The 19,520-nt window shown below is 42.6% G+C and overlaps 1 protein-coding gene across 1 annotated transcript in view; it reads right to left on the minus strand.

The window, feature by feature from the left end:
* The window catches only part of pms1 (PMS1 homolog 1, mismatch repair system component), a 37,007-nt gene that overhangs the window by 4,793 nt on the left and 12,694 nt on the right, over positions 1-19,520 (minus strand). Inside the window, exons 4-11 of the mRNA XM_084457890.1 lie at positions 17,896-17,998; positions 17,271-17,434; positions 13,316-13,432; positions 11,336-11,458; positions 11,070-11,216; positions 9,156-9,982; positions 5,999-6,454; positions 3,682-3,812 (exon numbers count right to left, since the gene is read on the minus strand). Coding sequence (XP_084314016.1) covers positions 3,682-3,812; positions 5,999-6,454; positions 9,156-9,982; positions 11,070-11,216; positions 11,336-11,458; positions 13,316-13,432; positions 17,271-17,434; positions 17,896-17,998 — 2,068 coding nt within the window. The remainder of the gene's footprint in view (positions 1-3,681; positions 3,813-5,998; positions 6,455-9,155; positions 9,983-11,069; positions 11,217-11,335; positions 11,459-13,315; positions 13,433-17,270; positions 17,435-17,895; positions 17,999-19,520) is intronic.

Raw genomic sequence — 19,520 nt, forward strand, 5'->3', positions numbered from 1 at the left:
TGAAGAGGCATCATATGGAGTTGGTCCCCCCTGTGCAGCTATAACAGCCTCCACTGTTATGGGAAAGCTTTCTACAATATTCTGGAGTGTATGTGAGGATATTTGGCTATTCATCTAGATGGCCTCATTGGATTAATCAATTTGCCAGGATATCTGTCGGTAGGCTATCTGACATTATATAAAGGCAGCCAGAAAAGCCATGTCATCAAATTATCCCTTTACATAAGAAAATGTTGTTGTTGTTGACAGAGTGGATTATATTAGGCTATGGATAGTCTCTATATGTTATTTGGCTCAATTAAATTTTAAGATAACATTCCCATGATGTGTTATGTAGGCTCCAAATTTTTTTTTTAATCATTCAATTTCATTGAATTTTGTGTACACTAATGATGTAATTCGCGCAGGTAGGGTAGATAGATATGCGCTATATTGCAACTCTTCTTTTTAAAAGTATAATTTTGCTCTGATAGTACGAAAACTATAACTAGATGAACGGAGCACATCGCTAAGGGACAGCTTACGATGGGTTCAGACCGCCCCTTCAGAAAGTATCCCTTGGCTAAGGTATACCTTGGCCTAAGAAGGCTCTGGGAAACAGCGTGCCACTTAGAGGGGGACCTAACGACGTATCTTACTATGAACGTAGCGTCACGATGCCTCTGGGAAACGCACCCCAGGACTCTTGAATATGACAACATATACTTGATATGACTTATTACGATATGACTTACAGATATGACACTTCATACTTATGAATAACCCTTTCTTGCACAATATAGGCATGTGTTTACGTTTACATTCTTGTATATTTTGGATGAAGAAATATTTGTCTTTTTTAAAAAGATTTTCACAACTGTTTATAGAGTTGCGAGAGTGCTTTATATTATTTATGTTTACACTTAATTTCCATTACCTTATGTTTTTTATGTACTGTTGAGCCGAGCATAGAGTAATTTCACATTGAATCCATGTCTGAAATAATTGCTCAAGAGTAACTGTACTAACTATATCAGGGTGCATCAGCATCCTCCTAGTGATATTCATGACAATCACAATATGAAGTCACTACCAGTATCCAACTATGCTTTATTGGGGCAAACTGGATAGTTTGTCTGCCTTACAAAGTAATTGACTATAATCCTGTTAGACAAGGCTTTAGATTTGACATTTCTAATACCATAATCCTGTTACTCAAGGATTTAGGTTTGACATTTCTAAATTATTTGTGAACTATGACATTAATGATGTCCAATGGAACCAGCCTTTGTTAGATCAAATTGTACAATACTTGAGACCTTTAAACAGCATGAATCAAGAAATAATAAAGACCTATTTTCTCTCAGGGGGAGAGGGTGTGTTGGGAATGATGGAGTTGGTCATGTCTAGTAGACGATGTGGGAAGTCAGTGCATGCCACAGCACAGCTAGGGAAATGCTGACAGTTCACAGATTATTTAACCACACCATGTTCTCATCACACTTAATTAGGGGGGTTGATTTATAATTTGCTCTTTGTACTTGGATTTCTGAATGTTTTGAATCTTATTGTACCTACTGTAGCCTGGATTGTGTAACTTTGCTGTCTTTTGATGCTGTAACTGTGCAATTTACTCCCGGGGATCAATAAAGTACTGAGTCTGACTACTACTACTACCACTACTACTATCACCACCTACTACTACTACTACTACTACTGCTGCTGCTGCTACCACTACTACTACTACTACCATTGCTACTACTACTGCTACTACCACTACTACTACCACTACTACTACTACTACTACCACCACTACCACCACCACCACCACCACTACCACCTACTACTACTACTACCACCACTACCACCTACTACTACTACTACCACTACTACCACTACCACCACTTACTACTATTACTACTACTACTACTACTACCACCTACTACTACTACTACCACTACTACCACTACCACCACTTACTACTATTACTACTACTACTACTACTACCACCACAACTACTACTACTACCACCACCACTACTACTACTACTGTCACTACCACCACCACCACCACCACTACTACCACTACCATTACTACTACTACTACTACTACCTACTACTACTACTACTACTACTACCACCACCTACTACTACCACTACCACCTACTACTACTACTACTACCACTACTACTACTACCACCACTACTACTACTACTACTACCACTACCACCACTACTACAACTACTACCACCTACTACTACTACTACCACCACCACCACCACCACTACTTCTACTACTACTACTACTACAGCAACTACTACTACCACCTACTACTACTACTACTACTACTACTACAACTACTACTACCACCTACTACTACTACTACTACCACCACTACCACCTACTACTACCTACTACTTCTACTACCACCCCCTACTACTACTACTACTACTACTACTACCACCTACTACTACTACCACCACTACCACTACCACCACCTACTACTACCACCACCACCACCTACTACTACCACCACTACCACCTACTACTACTACTACCACCACTTCTACTACTACCACTACCACCACTACTATTACTACTACCACCGCCACCTACTACTACTACCACCTACTACTACCTACTACTACTACAACCACCTACCACCACTACTACTACGACTACTACTGCTGCTGCTACTACTACCACCACCACCTACTACTACCACCACTGCCTACAACTACTACTACTACTACTACTACTTTAAATATTTATAATATTTAAAAGGTGCTACATTGGTTTTCTTGGCCAGACTGGGCTGTTTACAAAATTAGCAGTGTACAAGAAAGTTATTCATACAAGATAATCTAGTACACTGTTTCATGGCACTAAAGTATTGCAAAGTGTCATAAAGTGTGGTAAAATATGCTTAAACAACTCCAGAGTAGACGTGTCATGAAGAACCTTAGCGTGCTCATTTTGTAAACAGTATGGTCCGGCCAGGAATACTCAACATGCAATATAACTGCCAATCGCAACATACGTGATAATGGGACACTTTGACATGTAGAGTATTCACTTCACCAATCCAACCCTGCACATTTAACCTGATTAATTTACTAGTGTGTTGATATGTGTATGTATACACACAGTATAATTGTTTATTAATTATTTAATTATTGCTTAAAGGGGTAGAATTGCAGCTTTGTCTGTATATATATATATATATATATATATATATATATATATATATATATGATGTAATAGCTGCAATTTTACTTCTTTAAGCAATAATGCCCGAGTGGAGCTACAGTAAAATCATCCAGTGTCTGCCCAGCTTTAGGCGTGTCAGTGAATCCAATGAGCATCGACAAAACAAAGCCCACAAGCAGCGACATTATAAGACGACAAATGACTCTGGCATTATTGGTTAAATATAGTGAATACCTTGTTCGTACTCTATAGGTAGTTAAAAATACAAGAAATAGCTACAACATAAATATAGTTCCTATATATACTGGGTGTTAAATAAAGTGGTACCTGATTCTAATACAACAAAAACTGGCCATTTATCAACTTAATCTACTTCAATGAGTTGGCAGAGCGCGCTGAAAAGCTTCAAACAGAGAGCAAGCAAATGTTACCCACAGCAGTATAGCATATTTGACAAGTGTGGTTAATTAATTATTTTCATATCTTTCCTTACCTGGATTACACTGGACTTTAAAGCCGTTTGCCAAAAGCCTGGAGTCAGTAAGAAGGCTCATTCCTTTCAGCTCTGGACTTCCCATCTCCATGGAACAGAGAGCCTGAGTGAACTCAGCCCCCCCTAGAAGACTAGAAAAAACAAACACATTTACAAAGGGCACCAAATAAATCAAGAGTTAAGCATGTAAATGCTGTCACCTCTAAAGACTGATTCACTGATAGTAAATATGAAAGATATTGGCTTGCATTTTGGATTGCAGTCGCATTGAATGCACACCAAAGTAAAAGCAAGTCATTAGCCCAAGCTCAGGCGCAAGAACCAAACCAACAAACTGCCCGTGTCATCATGAGGCATTTCCCAAACTGTTATTTTTCAAACTGTGTCGGTTGAAACAATGATTAGGAATATGTATTTTGCAGTGGCACTTGAAAGTAGGCAATGTACCCCAACAGTTCAGGAAAAACATTGTCTGAAAACATTAATACTATATCCCTTTTGTTCTGTCAAGTCAATAACGTGTAACATTATTAACGTTTAGTCAATAATGTAACAGTCAGAAACTCTTGAAATCTGTCCGTTGTTCTGTACTATGTAGTCATACCTATTCAGGGACGTTAACATACGGTGTGTTATTGAGTTCAATGGCTGATAAGGGAGAAACATGAACACAGGGTTCACAACATTTGACAGAATGAAAACAAGGATCTCTATAATCAAAACATCCTGTTCAGCATGCGTCATATTTGATGCAATCAATATAACGAACATTGTTAGTTAAGGAAATGTATTGTGACTACTTAGTTGTTCATCCCATGCAAAGTGTTCTAAAGCAGCCATTGAACTCTCTCATTAGGGCTAGGCACCATTGAATGTTTTCTGACTCTGGTTCTTGAATTAGTTTTCGCTTTATAAACAATTTTTTCCTATGTTGTGTATTTAAATCTTCATTAACCTGAATATAGTTTTACCCTCTCATTAATGTAGTATGCAGCAACACCTCAGAGAAGGGCCAGGGATCATGTTACTATGAAGCTAGTTACCCAGTCAGAGTGAAACTCGTCTAATACTGCAAAGGTCCATGAAAAAAACGACTTCTTTTCAAAATCTAAATCAAATTTACTGTGAACAACACAACCGTATTGCTCACACACAAAATTAACGAGTGAAAACACAAAACTAGAGTCTGGCACCACCATCACCAGCTGTGTCCTTCTCCGGTGAGCGTCCTCATGGCGTCACTACCCGCAAGAAATGATCCTGAAGAGCGGCCATCGTCCCCAGGCATTTAACGTAAACATTAGTCATGTTCGTTTAGTTGACGATGAGGAATTTAGACTAATTTTGCAATTATTTGGATTTTATCTCATCTCCTATCTACTGTACCTGGTTGGTGATGGTGCCAGACTTGCAGGTTATGAGTTTACTGCATTTGTTGCATTTTGCATGGTCACTGGTTTGTGAACTGAAGCCACGTTTGCCTCTTGATACATGAGAATGCATAGAGGCGGCACGTAGCTTGGGAGGCATCCCCAACTGGGGACTGGAAGGTCCCCGGTTCGATCCTAGCTCCGGTAGCTCCCGGCAGCGTGCCGATGTGTCCTTGAGCAAGACACTGAACCCCAAATTGCTCATGGGTGGCACGGTGGCTCGGTGCGTTACACCATCGCCTCACAGAAAGAAGGTCCTGGGTTCGATTCCTGCATGGGCTATCTTGCATGTTCCCTCCACATACACCAATACGAAAAACATGCAGAAGAACAGATGTTCTTCAGTCCTGTCCCTGACCAGGACTTGGACTGAGCACTTGACCCCCAGATGCCACTGATGAGGCTGCCCAGTGCTACCGGGCTGCTCAAGGAGGAGGACAGCTGGGTTGGAGAGGATGAATGCCACCAGCGACCACTGAACATGTGTGTGTGTGCTGTATCACCGCTCATGTGTGTGTGTGTGTGTCGCATGTGGCTACTAATGACCCTCAAGTTCCAGTAATTATTATAAATTATTATGGAAGTTGAGACGGGTACAAAAGCCATCTATCACATTTCTGATTGCGTGAGAAAACCACACATCATAAGAGTTACTTGCGTTCTTTCAACACATTTCGGTTCTACTTGCATCAACAGGATTCATTTGGTTGGTAAGTAGGAACAGAGCTTCAGTGCCCAGCCCTAACTCCACTGTACGTTATACCCAACAAGTGTATAATGTATGAAAATATTAGGTGTTGAACGTGATAAAATGTATGTGAGCTAGGAGTAAGATAAATGTGTCAGCACGTGCATTTAACCGGTACATGAAAAATGAGATATTTTACCTATCGGTTAATTGTATAGGGTTGTGCAGGCTCGCTGTTGGAAGTATATTATCCTCCAGAAGTCTCTTTAAGAGCAAGGCCTCCTCCACCCTAAAAGGATTTAACAACATGAGCTTTCCACCCCGTAAAATGACCCAGGCGTTCGGAGAGGCCAGGCAGTTTATGAGACGGAGGCCCCGGGGTGATGGACGGCTCTGGGACGAGAGATGATGGAGCTTCCTCCGGAGAGCGGTCAAGCTGAAGGGGAGGGGCTGCGAGGGCTTGGGCCCGGGGCTCCTCTTCTTCTGGGGCTGGAACAGCTGGTCCAGGACCTGCTGATTGGATGGTAACGGCTTGCGTTTCTGGCCTTGGGGGCGACACAGTGGGACGCCCGGTCTCTCTGGCTCTCCGACGTCAGAGATCAGCTTGGCTCGGCGGTCGTAGCGTTCGGAGTGTTTCTTTGCCTTCTCCTCATACCTGCGTTGACCAGAAATGAATATGCTAATTGAGACATTGTTATGTCTATTGTGAAGTTTTTACAGCATTTGTGATAAAGTGGCATTAGTATTGTCATCCATGATTAACATCTACTAACTTATCCATTTTAACACATTAACACTATAACACTTTAACACAGATTCTGAAGTGTCACTTCCCACATTACTGCTCTATACTTTCATGCTGAGTAATCTCTTAATTGTAAGAAGTTGGAATTTTAAACCGGAAAACTTGAGAAAATATAGCTGAAAAAATAAAACTAGCTGAAAAGCCTCTATAAAAAGGTGATCAAGGCTGATTAACTCATCACGACTGCCTCGTTTATGTGCCTGTATAAGCACTAGGATCATTTAGCAGTTAAAGCAAATAAATGCTGGTCCCATTAATTAAAGTTTTATGGTACGCCTGGTTTAGTTATCAGCTCTCTGTATATTACTGCAGTAGTACAGTAGATGGTGTATAATCATTTCAATATGCATCAGTGTTGCTCTCAGGCCTTATATAAGATATGGAAAAGTGTATGGAAAAAGACATCTGTTTAGAATCACACCTTGTGTTCCTGCTGTCTTCAACTTGAGACCAGCTCAGTGGCCTTGTGGTTAGAGCGTCCGCCCTGAGACTGGGAGGTTGTGAGTTCGATCCCCGGCCGAGTAATACCAAAGACTATAAAAATAGTACCCATTGTCTCCCTGCTTGGCACTCAGAATCAAGGGTTGGAATTGGGGGGCTACATCACCAAATGATTCCCCAGCGCGGCACCGCTGCTGCTCACCGCTCCCCCAGGGGATGGGTCAAACTCAGGTGTGTGACAATCATTGGGACTTTGAATACGTCACCGGCAAAACCTTTTTAAAAATCTGTGTGGAAAAAATCTGAAAAATAAAAAAAATCCATCATTCCTGAAAGCTGAGAAATTGTGCTTTCTAGTAATAGAGGGAAAATCCAATTAATATTCGGAATGTTGGCACTGTACTTACAGGGTTAAAGTGTTAAAGGCAGGTCTTGTGGGTAACGTGACGATGACGTGTTGTTCTACAGTACTTCTGAATTAGAGACTTCTGAATTTGAGGATAATGATGACCCTGTTTGACTAATGTGACCCTTCAGCTCAGTTTTGAATTAAAAACATTTAAGATTTTTTATTTTTTTTTGCAACAAATATTTGGAGGGAGGCCTACAGTAAGTCACTGAACACAGGGCTCGCTGAACACAGGGCTCGCTGAACACAGGGCTCGCTGAACACAGGGCTCAAGGAGGCCTCATACTGTAGTGTGTCATACAACCTAACTGGTTGGCAAGCTGACAATTTTAGCTAGTATTTCATACATAAATGTGCAGTTTTGCAAAAATATTGTTTGTATTGTATCAAAATATTAGCTATATGATTCATATCATATCCTACTTTGAACTAGAGACTGGTTTAACGGGATAACCGATTAATGGGGTTGGTTAAGAATTAGAAGAATTTGCCCCAACATTGCCCCAGTCGACGAAATCCCATGGAAATGATCTCTGCCTTTTTCAGGCCAGCTTCTACAGTATGTTCAGCCTGGACATTATAAGCACTCTCAAATCTCTCCTATAGAAAGAACCTCATGGGCCAAATATTTGCATTGATTCATAACAGACACGGAGAGCACAATGCTTTAGTCAGCAAAGATGTTCTGGAGCTCTACCAAGTCTGCGGAGAGCAGCTGGAAGCAGCAGCGCCGACTCCCAGCACACGGCAGTAAATTCATCATTTGAACTTTGTGCTTACTTCATCACATCCTCTGACCTATGTTACATGAATTCATGTAATTGTGATTCTTAGAAGTGGCGTGCCACTTAGGAGGAGCCAAATATTTTCTGTGTCTTATTTCAAGTTTGAGACAGCAGGAACACAAGGTGGGATTCTAAACAGATGTCTTTTTCCATACACTTTTCCATATCTTATATAAGGCCTGAGAGCAACACTGATGCATATTTTCCATGCTTTCAATTACGATGTGCTTTAAATTGGCGCTGCAAGCAGTGATCTAAGCTAATTGAGTTGATGTTCTTTCACTGGAGGGTAATGATGTTATTCCATGATGTTGGAGCTCAGTCTAAGTGGATTGAGGTCAGATGTTAATGCCGTTTATGATTAATTTTACTGGCTTGTGAACAAACATGCATATGGATGTTGTTATATTGTTCTAATAAGCGCCCAGCATGCATTGCTTTATCTTGATGTATAATCATGCCTACAGTATGTGTGCGACGAATGACCTCTGCATTTTCTGATCTCAAAATGAAAAGTTTCTTGAATATTTTGTTTTCATCAATCCACATGAATATAGAATGTACACTAAATGTCACATTAGCAACTTGTACATTAAATGTACATGTCATTTCCAACCCAATAACCAGAAAAAAAACCTTGAATGCTCTGAATACAAGGCATACTTTGGAGACAAGAGAGATATTTCATCACGCAGGATACCTGTTTTACAGTGGAAAACATTCACTTATTAGATGCAGTTGTCTGGAATTTTTTGAACATAGCTCACATCACCAATCCTCCATCTGGATTGTAACATGGATATGTCAAGCAAAATTTCCAGGCTGTATTTTACATATGCAAGTGACAGGTCAATCTTTCTTTTTGGTGAATAATAACAAATGGAAACAACTGTTTGAATGTTGTCTGGAAACTTACTTTTTTCTGTCCTCCTCCCCCAGGTTTTTCCATCTTTCCTCCACGGCAGCACTGATGTCCTTGAGGCTGGCTTTTGGCTTCTCCTTGAGAACCTCACCTCTGGTCTCCCTCTCAAACAGGGCAGTAGGGGACAGGGGTGTCCTCACAGCGCGATTACTGATCAGATCATAAGCCTTCAGTGAGGCCTGTTTATCTGTTATGGCATTGAAGACCTTTTTCTCAGGGCTGCACTGACCTTTGACCTCAGCTATGCCCAAATGGCTGCTACCAGTGGACGTGTGGAGCCTGACAGGCTGAAGGGGCTCCCCTGTGGAGGGGTTGATCAGAGCAGTGCCTCTACTCCAACTCTCCTCTGTTAGCTGTTTTGTGTTTTCGCCTTTATTTTGATCTTGGTCAGGGTTGTTCGTGAGCCTCGTGTGTAATGTGACTTCCCCTGGGTCTGTTATGCCTGTGCAAGTTATTGCTGTGTCGTGATCTAAGAGGGAGAAGTTCAAATCAAAGTCCATGGGGATCTGGTTCACTATCCAGTCGTCCGCTGAGGAAGATGAGGAGTTGCTATTTAGCGGCTGAGGTGTTTCAGTGCCTGAGATGTTTGGTATAGCAATGTCACTGCGGCCAGGTGGCGCCTTAGAGACACTGTCATCACCAAGGTCGTGCTCGACGTCAGACCTTGTCCAACTGTCTGACAATGAAGAGCCAGCATGCTGAGGACTCAGTGGCCTGGGACACGCACCATCGTCCGTTCTCCCGACCTGGTGGGCCTCAGCAACCGCCCCGGAGCCATAGAGAGACACCAGTAGTGTTTCCACTGCAGTCAGCACAGCCTCCTGGGTGGAAGACCGTTTCAGTGAGAGAGGAAATAACAGTACTGTTCATTTTTTATGGCTGCTTGCTTCATTTTATTTTACTTATTTTGAGATAAGATAAAGCGTATAACATCATTAGGAAAACCATCAAAATCTGTATAGCACTCTTTTGGCACTTGTGTTACATAAATGCTAGAGACAACTTGATCAAGCAAAATTAGTATGGAGCACTACAAAAGAATGTAGAGAAAGTATAGCTCTCTCTACATGGAGGGTATCAGTGAGTACATGATGAGCCCTCTTTGATGGTCCCTGTGCTTTCAAGGAGCATCTTTTGCCTGACGTTCCTGCTTGTTCAAAACGTTCCTGCTTGTTCAAAAGCTTCCTGCTTGTAAAGGTTGCATTATATCCCAACCGATGAGAAGGAAATCGGCCGATCATATTGCGCAATGTATTTACAACGCCTTTGACTGGTTTCATGGCCTCTTTCACTGCACACTAGGTTGATAATGAGGTCTATCGTTGTGTTCCTTTCATGGTTTTTATAACGTTTCAAGTCAATCAAGCAGTATAATATGCTGGCTGCTGGTACTTAGCTGACCGTGTTTCGGACTTAAATATGAATGTCCAAAATTCTCCTAACTTCTCATTGGTTGGGGTATAATGCAAACTTTGTGAGTGTGCTGAACCGTTTTAAGTGAGAGGAGTTGATACTGAGCACACAGAGAGAGGCAGCTCCAAGGCAGGACAGTCAAAGAGAGAACACAATATAGTCACTGATGCCAACATTGTCCTTTACCTGTATAGTTTTGTAGTGCTCAGTACTAATCTAGCTTGTTAAAGTTGCCTCAAGTGCATGCGAAACACCGGTCTGCATGCATCCAATACAGGTTAGCACTCGCGCAACTATTTCTGCTCGCTAGCGAATCCCAGCGGAAGTTTACGACATTTTTAAGCGGTGTTTTCTTTGTGTGCTATGAACAATTTGATGTTTTGTTGGAGATACCCTAGAAAATTGACAGATGGCACATAGGTTGGTAACAATTTACATGAACTATGTGCAATATAATGACTTCAGTGACACAAGCGCACCCAAGGAAAGAGTCACCTTATCGTGAAGCAGAACTTGTGTCTTGTCGGGCCTCAGGTTGACATCCACAGTGGAGGCTGGAACGGTGATGTTGAGCATCAGGATGGGATAGCGACGGCATCCTGAGTCTCCTGGGTACTGGGCCGCGTAGCGCTGCCGCACCAGCTGTCGGTGAATCAGAACACCGAAACAAAAACCAATCAGGATACGGCCGCAGGTCAACAGGACGGTGCTTGAGACTGACGTTCTGGGTGTTCAATTTGCACATTGAAACATGGCTTTACCTTCAGGATATCTTTTTGTTGGACAGGTCGATCATTAACAAAGATGAATGTTTTGTCAGGGTTGCTGGAACTGGTGGAGCAGTAATCTGTACCGGGTTTAGGAAAGAATCCATCTATCAGAATCTGTAGTGGGAAAAAAATAAAAATAAACATTACACCCAATCGATCAAATCCATCCAGCAACCTCAACAAAGAATAGCTACAGTATAACGCTATACCCCGTCATAAAAGTGGTCAGCTTCTGGAATGTGCCGAAGTGTCCTTGAGCAAGACACTGAACCCCAAAATCGCTCTCGTGTGGCACAGTGTACCATAGTACTGTTGCCTCACAGCAAGAAGGTCTTCGGTCCTTTCTGTGCGGAGTTTGCCTGTTCTCCCCATATTTGGGTTTTCCCCATAAAGGGTTTCCCCCATAAAGAACCCAATACGAAAAACATGCAGAAGAACAGATCGACGGACAGGAGCACTTGGTTGTCCCCCGGGCGCGTCCCCTGCATGCTGCCTACTGTCTGCCCCCGGCTGCCCTTGGGGGAAGGACGACGGGATGGGTGAAGAGCAGGAGAGAAGTTTAATCGGTGGATGGTCCAGCCATTTTGTGTGTGTGTGTTTCGCCGTCTACTATACACTGTGTTATGTGCCGCCTCTCACTGCATGACAAATAAAAGATTTTTAGAATTTGTAGAATTTTTGAGACAAACCAAACTGTTTGTGGTATTTGATGCATATCAAAGCAATAAATCACTAGTTACATTCATACCCCCTATATTATCCACAGGGGAGTAGTAGTAAATACAGAGGTCAGAGGGTCGTTCACCGACCTCGTTTCCCCTCATTGATTACATTGATTAATACAGATGATCAGACGATAGGCGAGTGAAGTGTCAGCCTAATTTTAAAGAGGTGGGTGTACTGAGTTTACCCTCCACTACAACCCTGATTATCCATCTACCTCATACATGTACTGGATCTCATTGCTATCAAATGCCCCATGCTCCAGTAGTCGCTGTCACCGTTGCCACATTACAAGTTACCATAACTTCCTGGGTTTAAGCCACGCCCAGAAATCCATCTAGTTCCTGCTGCAACAAATGTAAGTGCTTGAGGAACCACAGCAGGCTGGAGCAGCCGGACTTGGAACAAGTTGAAGGCAGTGTTACGTTTTTTTACTCCGGTGTCAAGTGTTAAAATGTCTTGCGACGCTACACAGCCTGGCGGCTCAATCAGGAGGGAAGTGCACTTTGGAGAACGTCCTTTACTTAAAGGCTTCATCCCAAGAGAAGATGGATACATGTGCTCCTGTGAGTTGGAAACAGAGGCCACAGGCTGTTCTCCTAACTGGGCACCGGGGTACTGCAGCGAAAATAACCAAAAATATATATTCAGAGTTTCATATATATTCAGAGTTTCATATTTTTAATTACGTTTTATTCATATTCGCCACTGTATGTGTTTGATCCTGTGTTTTGGTGTACTGATGTTTGTAAAGCACTTTGTAACATTTGTTTAAAAAGGTGCTACTGTATATAAATAAAGTGTATTATTATTTATTATAAAAAGAAGAACAGAGAGAAACAGGGGAAAATGGCGTTCCATATCTGTCAAGCCCCATTAGCTGGGAGTTGCACAACAGGTAGCAGCCACACAATACCTACCTTAAACAAGCAGAAGGTTACCGCCCCGAAACCACTCAGTTCCTATCAGCACACCACACAGACGTCACTCACTCAGCAGGAGGAACACAAGGGAAAAGGGCAGAGAAATAGCTGGCAAACAGCCAATCAATGTCACCCACTGGCTTGAGATCAGCCATTTTTCATGAAGCCAATCACTTGCTGACCGTCACGCATTATTGGACCGTTTTCACTTGCATTCATTTTGTGATGGATCGGTCTTCTGCTGCTGATAAACTAGTTTAATAGAACGGATCCATGAGTGATGTTACTGCCGTACTGCCATGTATAGGCTTGGACTATCACTGACCTGTGGTTGCTCCTGGCGATGGTGACGACGGATTAAGTTGGCCACAGTGCTGGCTCCGAGTGTAGCCAGGAGGGCCATTTTGTGATCTGACGCTCTGGCCTTCTGCCAAACCACCACCTGTGACAAAACAACACAAAGGAACGCCAGCAACACGGTTCAGTTCAGATAACCAAACAGCTATGGGACTACATGACCACAAGACAAGACACTTGGACACAGACCAGAGTCTCTAGCCTGGTATGGGTGGGACACAGACCAGAGTCTCTAGCCTGGTATGGGGGGGTGGGACACAGACCAGAGTCTCTAGCCTGGTATGGGTGGGACACAGACCAGAGTCTCTAGCCTGGTATGGGTGGGACACAGACCAGAGTCTCTAGCATGGTATGGGGGGGGGGGGGGGACACAGACCAGAGTCTCTAGCCTGGTATGGGGGGGGGGGGGGGGGGGGCAGACCAGAGTCTCTAGCCTGGTATGGGGGGGGGCACAGACCAGAGTCTCTAGCCTGGTATGGGGGGGGGGGCTTATACAATACAATGATGGGATTCACTATTTCCCTGCCCTGTTTTGCAAACGCATCATTCAAAGTCAAGTTGTTATGACCCAGAGCACTGCACCAAGTCACCCTCATTCAGTGGCTAAAGGCCCCCTAAGAAAATTGTTTAAAGCTATTTTTCTAGACAGTAAGTGTTTATTTGCTCGTAAAAACACGACATAACATTACAGTCAATAGAAATAAACATAATAATAATAATAATAATAATAATTATGAAATCTGTAATCCTGCAAGAATCTTGGGAAGCATTTACCACAGGACTACTAAAATGACAGCAGTGTACCAAAGCGAATTTTGTGTTCTAAGGGAGGCCACACAAAATACTAACTTCTTTTAAAAACAAGAAATTCATAATTTGGTCCATGTTTCAATATATTATTGAAATTATATATTTAATTCACAAAGTGTCTCGGATTCTCTTCAGACTGCCAACCTACACAATGGACACCTACTGATGTTTTTTTACTCTTAAGATATTTGTATTATTTTTTGTTTTAATGCTTATTTGTGTTTATTACAATGTTTTATATAGTATTTTTACAATCAAACAAACACTGCCCAGATAAATAGCTTTAAACATTATTTTCTTTGGTGGTGGCCAAAGACTTTTGCACAGTACTGTATATTAGCATGCTCAAGTTGTGGGAGCTTACAGTTCATATGGCATAGACACACCAACCCAACAGTCGGACAAAAACAGCAGGGGCCAATAGAAGCCTTGTCTCTGTGCATGTGGGTGGACATGAATAGATCCCATTGGTAGCAATCTCAGCAACCAGGGTGTCACAACCTTTTTCACTGAGGGACATTGAAATTAACAACCCTCACTGTTAACTCAACAAATTTGCCTAATTATATTATTATGGAAGGAAACATTCATTAAATTAAGGATTCGACTTCCTAGCTTTGGATTCAAATTATGCTGCCGACATTGGCTACAGTAGCTAGTAAGGCTACCTCTTTTGACCACAGTGTAACCTCCACTGGCGAAATTCAGTGCTGCCATCATGTGGTCAAAATAAGAGGTGCTGCATATTAGTATAATTTTGGAAATGCAACTATGGCCATGCGGGCCTCATATAAGGTTATTTTAGACACAGGTCACAGCCCGTTTTAAATCTCTTCAAACGCTGTGACAGCTTGGGGGCCGGACTCTCGGCCCCATTGCCTCACAGCATTTGTGCTGTAACCACCAGACCATGCACAGACGGTTTACAACCAACTTTTGAATGGTATATAGCATAGCCACAAAAGATGCAGCTCAAGGTTACATAATCTCACTCATAGCGATGTTGTTGATCACTTCAAATGCCTGTCTTCCTTCAAAATTGCATAATGTCAGATTTATGTGAGAGGAAGGTAGCATGAGCAGGCCTGTAGTTGTTCTCTCTCCCAGAGAGTATATCTTAAGGGTGTTGATTTCTGAAAGCACACACTCCACTGCAGGGTATGTCCCAGCTATGACATAAGGAACTTGATGATGGTAAACGGATCACTCCCGTAAACAGCTCGCAGAAGCTGTGAAACCAGACACAGTCCTAAGTGCAAAGTTCGGGATGAGGGACCCGGGTTATTATGTGCTGATGGCACAAAATAGGGGCACAATCCTTCCTTGACAATCTCTAAATGACTTCACTGAAAACTCTATTCCCCCTCCCCTTGTCCCTTGACTCAACCTCACTGGTCTCTCCCCTAACCCCTCTCCCCTAACCCCTCTCCCCTAACCCCTCTCCCTTAACCCCTCTCCCCTAACCACTCTCCCCTCTCCCTTAACCCCTCTCCCCTAACGCTTTATATGAAATAGCCACTGACTGGAAATAAATCTCAGAGTAAGTGAGCAGGCCAGCAGTACTCTGCAGCTTCGTTTTGTTCATATCGCCCAGGGACTACGGCTGAAAATGATCCGGCTGGCTAAATCCGGCACTTTTACGGAAACGTTGATTAATGTGCGCTGTCCCTGTAAACTAAACAGCTTGATGGCAAACCTGTCTGCACACAGTAGTTGAGATGTGGGGAAATAAATGCAGCCAGGGTTGTGTTCTACGCAACATGCTTTAAGCATTTACTGTTCCACCATTCTCTATAGCGTTCACCCTACTGTGTATAAAACCACTGCATTATATTCTTAATGCAAGCAATGCATTTACTATACATACAAATGCAATCCTTAATAGCTTGTTTCGACCTGGCTGCAGATGCAGTATGAACCTGCGATGGTTAGGCATGCTACTCTCAGTGGTTAAGGTGCAGTTTAGGCACAAAACTAAGACTGGTTCAACTTAGAGTAAAATGAATAAAGGCATAGTAAGACAAGGGTTAGGGTTACAAATGAGATGGGTGAGGGCTGGGGGAGAGACTACAGATGACAGCACAATTATGTCACAACACAATTATATATCACAACTCTAACCCTTTCCAATCTGAATGGGGAGTAGCCTGACAACCCATCCGTAAATCACACTGCCCATCACTCTCCTCTGTGGGTTCAAGTCTGGAACTGCTCTCACCCCTGAGGTCCACCCCGCTGGAAATCCAACCGAACCAGTTGTCTTTCACCTGCTACTGCCCTATCCTAGCATACGAACCTACCTGACGTCGGTCATTCTGGTCTATTCATGCTAAAAGGAGGTTACACAAATTCTCCAAAAGTACCTGGATTACAGTCTGAACTGGACTGGTCAATGGACAAGTAAGTATCTATATCAAATAGATGTTCTGACATAAAATTATGTTCCTAATTATGGCCTATAATTGTGGCCAGCACAGTAATTTGGATAATGTTGAATGTTGCTTTGATCTAAACAAACAAAGTTCACAGATCTCATAAAGATCTTTAACAACTAGGTGATAGTTGCAAACTATTTTCAGTAACAGTAAGTTACAAATAAGTAATAATTTAATGAGTGATTGTTATATACTCATTTCTTCTTCATTCTTCATACTTCATTAATGAAATGAAATGAATACTCTGGGATTGATGGGACTCATGGTAGCTGTAGACAGAGGGGGACACCTTGTGGTTATAGGTATGACTCGAGCTTAAGTAGGGAAAAACAGCAGAAGAAGCCCGTACACTGACATAAAAGAGAGAGGAGGTACTCAGGATACAAGCCTGCGCCTCCACTCTCTCTGTCAGTGTGTGGGCTTCTTCTTCTAATTTTCCTTGATCAGTGCATTTGGGCCCACGCACCTGACTGACATTTGAATCAGCCTAATTTTAAGAGCGCAAACTTTTCCTGTAGTAAATCGATTCAGATCTAGCATGCAAGGATAAAGATGATGCCAATTCATGTTTGTGTGTGCTTTCAGATAGGCCTTCCCTTTAAACTGTAGACACAAACTATGCAATTCAATGTAGTGCTTCTCTCAAAGCAAATGTCCACATCTAAGCAGCTATGGTACCTTATTGTGAGCGAGGGTGAGTCTCAGCTCTGGTTTTACGATGGCGTACGCCATGAGCAGGTCCTGCACATTCTTCAGCTCTTCCTTGCATTTCTTCATGTTGGCGTAGTACTGCCTCCTCACTGGGAGGCTCTTGAAAAGCTTCAGCACGCTGACTGTGGTTCCTGAAAAAGACATTGTCAAGTCATATGAAACAATAGAGGCTTTGCAGACGCATTCAGATTTACCTACAGTAGCAGCGCCTAGCGCCCTGTTGTCATTGGTTGATTAAGCAATGATATACACTTTTTTTGTTACATTTTCAGGTTATAATCTATTCTTTTATTGGGGGATTAGAGGGTTACTTCTAGTAGGATATGTCTTTGTCTTAATTACACTCATCACATTTTAATGAGATAAGAGGCCTACTTGCCTAGACTGATAGATAGCCAATTGGATAAATGTGTTAAGAGTAACTAAACTTGAGTGTTCAATAGGTGGGCTACTAATAATATTAGCTAATCATTTTGTATGTTTGTTTTTTCTCAGAAAATTGTTTTGATTTGTTTGAAATAATCAATGCCATTTTTGAAATTCCATGCTTTTCTATCTAAAAATACATATGAAATATGAAAGGGTGTCAAACCTTTCCCTAGATGCGAGGGCCTCTGTGTGGCGACCCTTCCTGTGGAGTCCAGCGTATACTGGGTACTGATGTCATCCTCAGCAGTCCTAGTTGTGACAGTTATCTGGTGAGACCACAAATTCCAAAATATCAATTTTTAAGATAAAATGGTATGATTACTATGATATTCTGATACAGGCTATAGGGTCGGGACATAATGTTGACATTGACAAGTGGGCGGTCATAATTTTAGACAGATTCAACAGACAGATAGCGTTGATTGATGGGTGGATGTTGTGAGATTGTTGGTTGACCTTGCTCTTGCATTGCTGAGGTAAGCACTCTGGAGATTTTGTTTGACAGGAAGACAAAAAATCACAGGATTTGATATAAGATTACAACATAACTGAAATTAAAAAAATTAATTAAAAATTAAAAAGTTGTCTTATATTGTTAAATAGGTGCACACTATGACTAAGGATGTGACCCAAAATGGAAACAAATGCATTTTTGATTTCATGGCATCTTTAAAGTAAAAATATCCTGAACTAGACCTCCAATCTGTATGCACGCACGTGAGTGTGAGTAGAACATGTTTGTTGCTGCATTTGTTAGGTCGAAAGCTTTCTCCCAATCTAAACACTGTGCCTCTCTGACCTTCCTATGTGGAGATATGGCTGTTTCAATTTTTCCATAGTCCATAAAAATGAATGGAGGTGAATGGCCGGCCATGTTTGGGCAGCTTTGCCCCACCCCGATGCTACACCCCTACATCGAGTTTCATGAAATTTGGTCTGGTAGTTTTTCATAATCCTGCTAACAAAAAACAAAAAAAAGAAACAGCTTGTGGACCTGCCCCGTGATTTGTATCCACTTGAAAGTTTAATGGGTTCTAAATTGGCCCATACTACACCCTTCCATCGAGTTTCATGAAAATCGGTCTGATAGTTTTTGCATAATCCTTTTTATGTATGTACGGACGGACAAACGCATACCCCCGAAAACATTACCCCTCACACTGTGCTTTCGCTGGGGTGGAGGTAAATATGGGTAAATTCAGATATATTTTCATCATCATCATCATCTTCATCCGCTTATCCAGGGTCGGGTCGCGGAGGCAGCAGCTCCAGCAGGGGGCCCTAGACATCCCTTTCCCTAGCAGCATCAACCAGCTCTGCCTGGGGAATCTTTAGCCGCTCACAGGCCAGTGCGGAGATGTAGTCCCGCCACCTAGTCCTGGGTCTACCCCGCGGCCTCCTCCCAGCCGGACACGCCTGGAACACCTCCCTAGGGAGGCGCCCAGGAGGCATCCTCACTAGATGCCCGAACCACCTCAACTGGCTCCTTTCGACGCAAAGGAGCAGCGGCTCTACTCCGAGTCTCTCCCGGATGACTGAACTTCTCACCCGATCTCTCAGGGAGACCCCAGCCACCCTCCGGAGAAAACTCATTTCGGCCGCTTGTATCTGTGATCTCGTTCTTTCGGTCATGACCCATCCTTCATGACCATAGGTGAGGGTGGGGACGAAGATAGACCGGTAGATCGAGAGCTTTGCCTTTTGGCTCAGCTCTCTTTTCGTCACAACAGTGCGGTAAAGCGACTGCAGAACCGCACCAGCTGCTCCGATTCTCCGGCCAAACTCCCT

This window comes from Borostomias antarcticus (genome assembly GCF_949987555.1).
Source record: "Borostomias antarcticus genome assembly, chromosome: 2".
NCBI lineage: Eukaryota > Metazoa > Chordata > Actinopteri > Stomiiformes > Stomiidae > Borostomias > Borostomias antarcticus.